Source organism: Musa acuminata, chromosome BXJ2-3 (assembly GCF_036884655.1).
Source record: "Musa acuminata AAA Group cultivar baxijiao chromosome BXJ2-3, Cavendish_Baxijiao_AAA, whole genome shotgun sequence".
NCBI classification, from domain to species: Eukaryota; Viridiplantae; Streptophyta; class Magnoliopsida; order Zingiberales; family Musaceae; genus Musa; species Musa acuminata.
Window position 1 is genome coordinate 27689537 of NC_088340.1, and position 7742 is coordinate 27697278.

The 7742-nt window shown below is 38.8% G+C and overlaps 1 protein-coding gene across 1 annotated transcript; it reads right to left on the reverse strand.

Annotated features, from left to right (window-relative positions):
- Positions 1–269: 269 nt before the first annotated feature.
- Positions 270–6185, reverse strand: LOC135607524 (protein IQ-DOMAIN 31-like). The gene is made up of 7 exons (XM_065099456.1): positions 6034–6185; positions 5451–5577; positions 3954–4223; positions 3546–3749; positions 2604–2663; positions 1006–1996; positions 270–564 (listed from the first exon to the last, which is right to left on the reverse strand). Exons 2-7 carry the CDS (start codon positions 5535–5537, stop codon positions 533–535), a joined length of 1644 nt encoding a protein of 547 aa, XP_064955528.1. The 5' UTR covers positions 5538–5577; positions 6034–6185; the 3' UTR covers positions 270–532.
- Between the last annotated feature and the right edge of the window lie 1557 nt (positions 6186–7742).

Sequence of the window (7742 nt, forward strand, 5' to 3'; positions counted from 1 at the left end):
GTGACACAGATTTAAGAAACCAATAAAGGTAACAAATAAGAATAAAAGAAAAAAGTATCGCACAAGTTGATTTAACATTACTTTCGTACCAATTCCTTGCAAAGTTTGATGATAAGAAAATGATGGTGGTGGATGTTACCTGAGGACCCAAAGACTGCTAGCAAATATGGAACATCTCTTGAACAATTTGTGACCGTCTAACAAGTCACCAGACGAGCTTGATCAGACCAAACGAATGACCCATTTAGTTCATGCATTAGACAACCATATAGAGCAATTATTCCTATCAAATGAACAATCACACAAACATGATTGACACGTCTAATACAACAACAAAGTTCAGAGCTGGAAGAAACCAAATCCGGCATGCGTTGGATATACACAACAAATGACATGGCTGCATCCAAACAGACCGTGCACAGGTTTACAACACACCAGGGTTTTTATAACACGATGGAACAGTTCAAAGAAGAAAATCTACATAAGCTACAAATTTATGTCTCGTTGGTCTATTTGAAATCCCACAAGATGATCACCGCCTCCACCCCACCTGAATTGCCCTCTCTGCATTCATCAAATATTACAAAAACAATGAAATGAAATGAAATAGAGCAAAAAATTATAATTAATGAACTAGAGCAAAAAAATTCATGAGATTCGCAACGATAGAAATGAATTCAAGAAAGATGATCTATCGTATAAATAGTCCCCATGACCATAAAAAATGATCGAGTCCTATGTGGAGTTGCAGGTATTTATTCTCACTTTGACTTTAGATTATACTTCGTTGTTCAAGCTGAAAGTAGAGTTTCAAATTTTAATTCAAGTCACATGGCCTCTTCGCATGACTTATTACATATCATTCCTTTTTATCATACCATTTACGTATCATTCAAGTCATTCTCGTTTTGACTTCTTTTTCCTTTTTCTTGTTTTGAAAAGAAATGACAAGTTAATGAGTTCTAAACAATACACTAACTAAAAGATAAGGGCTTAATTTCATACCATTTACATCTCTACCGATCCCCCCCTTGCCACCAGTCTGGATTAGTCGCTTTGTCCTAGGCGAACTCATCTTGCCATCGGCAGATGGCAGAGAATGACGACGGGTAAAGCCATTTTTGTCAATTGACTCTGATACAAACCTCTGTGATATCTGTCCCCGCAGTTTCGCCTTAGCAGATTCAGTAGCTGCCATATAGCTTGGAAGCACAGGAGTATTTGACATTCCGTTTTCTGCATACTCTGATTTGGTAGAGAAGGAAGACCTCCGCTTGCTGATTTTCTGGTTTTCATGGCAGAATTGTTCTTCCTTTAAGCTTAGCTCCCCACCCACGGCTACATGGTTCTCTACGTTATCAATCTGCTGCAACAATTGTAACTCATTTGTAGACTTGTCATCAAGCAGCAAATCAACTGGTCCTGCTATGACAGTCTCTAGAGCAGTTTCAACAAAAGTCTCCAAAGTTGGAGTTGGAGAATTATCTTTCTTTGGTTTTTCAATGGATTCTTCACTTCCATGGCCTAGATTCTCAGATAAACCAGCATCCACCTTTTTAGAACTTAGATTTGATTTCTGAGTTTCAACATCTGGTAGCTCAGAAGTATCATTTACTGCAGTAGATATCTTTCTTAAGTTGTGTTTTACCCTTTCAAGCTCAGACTGTAGATGTTCCTGAACTGATTCAGCAGAAGTGGGCACCTTCTTTAGGTTCCGTTTTGTTTTCTCAGGTTCATAGCTGGGATTTGTTTGACCAGCTCCAACATTAGAAGCAGGACTTGTACGAATGCTGTGCCTTGTTTTCCCAGATTCAGTATCCATAGTGCAGTTGCCCCGTTTTGTCTGTCCTTTCGGAACAATAGCCTTTTTTGACTTGGAATTTGGCTGCCAAAAACTGGTGGATGACCATCTCCCTAACCAACTGAAGACTGAATTGGGGTCTCCTTTATCATACTGAATTTGCAGAGGCTTTGCAAGCAGTGATGATGCGAGAAGCTAGAGAAGATGAAAGAAGCATAAGTACAGAAGTATTTTGGTAGCTGAACTTCTAACAGAAATACAAGAAACTGAATCCAATGTTAGCTAACATACTATGCATATAGCTGTGCAAATATTGCCATTCCAAATATACAACCAGGTAGTTATCTCCTATATATTTATGTTCAAATTATAAATAGGTAATAGTACTTCATGTGGACAGGATGCCATTATACTCATTTGAGTTATAAGTAGCAAGAAATAGGTAGACTCTAAGAGAATAACTAAAGTCATGGCTTACGCGTTATACATTAGCAACGATACTTCTAAGAGATTTTATTAGAAATGTATAATCCTGGTGAAACTGCACCGGTACATACAGGAATTTTGCAAACTAAACTGAACAGTCCTTATGGGTGTATGTTTTGCCCAATGCATCAGTCACCACCCTAGTATATGGGACAGGGCGGCAGAGGCCTTGCACAAAACAGTCACGTGTCTTACTCAACAAACACGAGTAGTCAAAATGCCATATCCATAATTAATATGATGAAGGCTATGGTTGAGCCAAACAAAGATCCATTGGTAAAAATTGCTCTAGAGAAGTTAGAAAGAACAAACATACCTTTGCAATAAATGCATTTGACGAATATTTCATTTTCCAATCATCCTGTGTGATAGGACCCTGAAAAAAGTTGAGCAAGCATTCTTAATATCAAGTGAGAAGTTACTGAACAAGAACATATGGAAATGATGTGAAGAACAAGATTCCATATCTATGTTTTAAGGAATTAAGTACTTTTGGTAGCCTGAGAATCTCACACAAAGATCATCAAATACAGACTGCAAGTTTGCAAAAATAAAAGAACACAGAAAAAGTTAAATTTCAAACAGAAACCATCAAAGTTGGATAATAATAACCAATAATTTAAAAGTTGTACTTCGAATTTACGCTGGAACCATCATACTTGGATAATAATAACCAACAATTTAGACAAGAAAGGACATATCAACCTCATGAAAAAGATTCAACAAATAAGAATATTGGTAATTCTAGCAATGGTTATCTCAGTATAAAATTGTTCCATTATGGATCAGAGCAAATTTTCAAGAACAAGAATTCTAAAAATTAGTGAGACCTCATGGACATCTGTCTTGGAATCTGTGTTTAAACTAAGACTCACTGGCAGAATTCTAATATGAATTTCAGAACATTTACTACCAGATTCAAGATCAATTTTTGAACATGCTCAGATTCGATTTGCATCTAACACTCATACCTTATTCTCACACATTAGAGCACTAGTACCTCCTAAATGATAAGAAACCAGAAAAAAGAATCAGAATCTGTCTTCATTATTAAAATTGGCATCTGTTTCAGCAGTTTATGCATTGCATATTCAGCAAAGAACTTCTAGTTTGACTCACTACGAAAAACAGTATATTTTCTATCCACAGAGAACCAAGATAAACAAGGAATTTTAGCTAAATGGAGATAACAATGCAAGAATAATTAGAAAGCCAGGATATGCTCAGTGAAAAAACAGCCAATGGGTATGGCAATTACTGCAGTCTTCAACTGACTAAATTTTGAAGTGACTTTAAGGTTGTTAATGGAACGTCTAACTCTTCTTCCACGAGCTACCGCTTGTAACTTGACAATTCCCTCCATAGCATGTAGAGTTGCAACAGCTTGTCTTCTCACCAGATGCCCACGTATTAGCGCCTGCAACCTAATAATACCCTTCAATGCACGAAAAGCCCTGCGTGCCTGCACCAAATAGACGCTATAATCATCTATCGTGAAGTAGGCTATTCATTTGGGAAATGTCATCTATATTAAGGAATGTAAAAGCCCTAAGATTCTGTTGGCAATTATTTTTATAGTAGTGTCAAGCAGTGCTGAACAAATCACAGTGCGTCTATCCAATAATATGCAAACATGTACTAAGATATAAAAGTTACAAAAGGTTACCAGATAACCACGGAAGGCTGCTTGTGCCTTTATTGCTGCCTGCTCTTCTATGCCATTGTTTGCATTTGCATCACTCAGTGTGCTGAGTCCCATGACTCCTTGACTAACATGTGAAATAACCGGTGCATTACCACCTATATTTGATGATTCTCCTTTATCTGATGTTGAGATAACTCCACTTATTGATATTGGTTCAGAGATCACTGGGGAATGCACAGCTAATATAGTTTCTCCTTTTCCACCATCGAAGCCTTTCTCATTAGCAGCCTTCTGCAGGTAGCAAATTGAATGTCATTTAGGTTTCTATACTTGAAAAGTAAAATAGGAGAAGTAAGCTGAAGCTTGATACACCCCCTGTTTTAAAAAATGAGCCTTTACACAATACAATTACAGAAGGAAACTGAGAACAAAAATAATTACTTACTTTTTCTGAGAATGGTGGGTTTAAAGAATAATCTAGGCATAATATTTAGGCACCTCTTCAATATGAAGAAGGGAAACATCCGCTAGGCCAAGGCCTTGGTGAAAAATGAAACTTAATATGAATATAAGACAAAACGGATATATATAACAAAACAATGTTAACATCTTTCTTTTGCCCCTTCTCTCTTCGGCCATGGCATTGGATTCTTGTTCCTTTTTATATTTATGAAAAGTCCAGGGAGAACTTATAGCAAAATGATGAGCATATATGCTTTAATTGCAAAGATAAGAGTAAGGTTTTCCGAAAAGAACCATACCTACTTTTTCTACGAGGTTGCATTATACATTTAAAGTAGCATTCGATATTGGCAATTAGCAACCAGAAAAAGAAGATTAACTGCACAAATAATTTATGGGCTCTTTCTGGTGGACCACAAACAGTAAACTTTCAAAAGAACTAAGTATTAGGCATGCTGGTAATATCCATGAATTTAACAAGATGGTGTGACTGATGAGAAATGCGCTTCTGATGCTGCCAACATCGACTACCAGATAGGCAGAGATAATTAAGAGGTATAGATGGCAATATCTTTTACCAATTAGAGATTATACTGACAAAATCATTAATCAATAACACAAGAGAGACAATTCCCCATTGGGCCACTTTACTGCAAGATCAGTGTGGTTAGTCTTTCTGATAATGCAGTGGCCAGTTCTCAATTGACTGGTCTTGGTTAATTTAAAAAGTTGGGTAAGGTTTATGCCCAAGTCACTGGGTACAAGGAAATTACTGTTGGATTTATTGATATTTATGTTCTAAGCATAAGCCATCGTAGTTAAGAATCGGCAATGAGAAATGCAAAGTTCATAATCACAAGATTGTCCTGGCACTTCTTAGTGGAGGACTTTTACACTGTTAACTATGAAGATAATTATACTTTCTTTCTTTCTTTCTTCTATTATATACTATTCAGAGATCCTCATCATGCCATCCTCAAACACCTTCATATAAAAGAAACAAAAGAGAGAACGATTCACACACAGTCAAAATGAATGCGGGTAATATAAGCGTACCGAAGCATCCCAGCCTTTGGTAGATTGGGATCTGGTTTTCTTTCCAAAGAGAAGTGTTTTGATCCACCTTCCAGGAGATTTCCCCATGGTCCAAGACCCAAGATCCTGACCTTAGATCGCGGACACCCTGTGCATGAACCCAGATCAGTGCGCTAGAGTGATATCATTGATGAAAATTTCCAAAATGCTCCGAGGTAATAGGCGATTTTACTTGGAACGGGAAAAACTAGCGAGATCTGACGACAAAATTCGAAACACGAGAAAGCTCAAAGAGTCGAGCATAAGTAGTCGATCAAGTGACCCAAGCAGATCTCTGCCCAGCACTCAGACTGGCCGCATTGCGTCCACGAAGCTTCCCATATAGGGAAACCCAGATTCAATTGAAAGCCAGCAAGCACGGAGGCTATTTCGAGGAAAATAAAAAGAAGAGGAACTTAAACCCAACCCTAATCTCGATGTCAGCGGTAAAGTATTCAGCCTAGAAACCGAGCAACATTCACCGAGAAGCCGCAAGCCGTCCGACAACAAAAGGCACGCGGATCGAAAGGGATAAAAAATCTCCGACGGATCTGGCAGGACTCACCGGAGAAATCTCCTGCGACGAGGGCAGCAGGAGCACCCACCTCAGTTCTCTTTCTACTACCTTCGCTCCTCTACCATCCCAAGAGCAAAGAGGGGAACGAAAAGGCAACTTAAAAAAAAGGAAAAGAGGGAGACATGGTGCAGACTGAAAAGAACCGTTGGATCGGATAAGATTTGGTGGATAGCTTGTAATTCCTCACGTTAAAACAAAACACACTCTTTTTCTTATTTAAGGAGAGCCAAAAAAATTAACAAAGATAAAAAAAAAAAAGGGTATGACAGCGAAGAAACGGAAGCACACTTCCATGCTACTTCCACTCAGGCAGGAAATATCTTATCGGGTGACATGTCGGACAATTATTGGTTTTTGTAGTTGGGTCCCACGAACACTTGGCCCGAAAGGGAATAATTAGAGCAGTTTGGTGGTCGATCAAAGACGGCTGAGCCTAACGTATTGCCGACGGACAGCCCTTCCCACTGGCCAAACACAGCGGTAACTACTTCGAGTGGGACCCACACTCCTAACTCGACCCGTCCACGTGGCAGACTCTTCGCCACGCAGTCGACGCGGTGGTGGGGTGGATCCCACTTCCATCCCGGTGTGGCGTTTAGGGCGAGTGGGGCGATGCCAGAAGAGAAGAATGATTTGTCACTTGCTGCAACGACAGGTCAGCACGGCAGTACCAAGTGAAGTGTCGTTTTCGTGCGTGAAGACCCAGCTAACAATAATGATATATGCGTGTATAGGGATATAAAGGCCGTTAATGTCAGCTATATATATATATATATATATATATATATGTCATTAAGGTGGTTGTTGATGTGGTTCCCCAATAGTGGTGCAGCCTGGCTCTGAACAACTTTGGCTACTCACCACGTTGATTGCTATCTTGCAAAACATTACGACTCGTTCTAAAGACCCATCAAAATAGCTAGTAGCTCATTCATTATTAAGGGTAATAACAAACTCGGCAACTCGTTCTCATCAGTATTTGGCGGCTAAAACGGAAACACAAAAAAATAATAAATACTTTTAGCAAACTAAAAAAACTTGAGTTTCTATTATATTTCCTTGCCTAGCCGCCTCCACTCAAAAAGGCCCCACCATTCCCCTCCCCCACCACCATCTCGTTGTCCTATCTATCCCCCTTCCTCATCGTCATTCGATCGCGTTGCCATCTCAAGAAGCCCTATCATCCTCCTCGTCTGGGTTATCTTTCGTCCTATTATCACCGTTGTTACTGCATGAGATTTTATCATCCATTCTTCATCTTTCTAATTGGATAAATTCTTTCTACAAGAATAAATGACAAGTTGGTAGGTCGATATATATAATTTGGTAGGTTGGGGTGTCGTAGGGCTTAAAAAGGGTTATAATTGTGCTTGAAGGGTGGCCCTGGATTCTGGTTCTCGTTGAAGAAGATGAAGATATAGGCCTCGAGTGATGTCCCTTTTTGCCTCATCATTAGCTGCATTAGGTTGATGTTGGTATTATTATAAGCATAAAATCTATAATTATATCATATCAAAAATATAAAAATAACTTTTATGCTAGAATCGGAATCAAATGCATAGATCTGTTTAGAGATCCCATTTGATTTGCTAAGCATCGTCTTTGATTCAAACACCGTCTTTAATCCAAAATCGTTGCAAACACCGTCTTTAATCTAAGATCACTATGGAATATGCAAAGAGTATATCCTTTCTCCT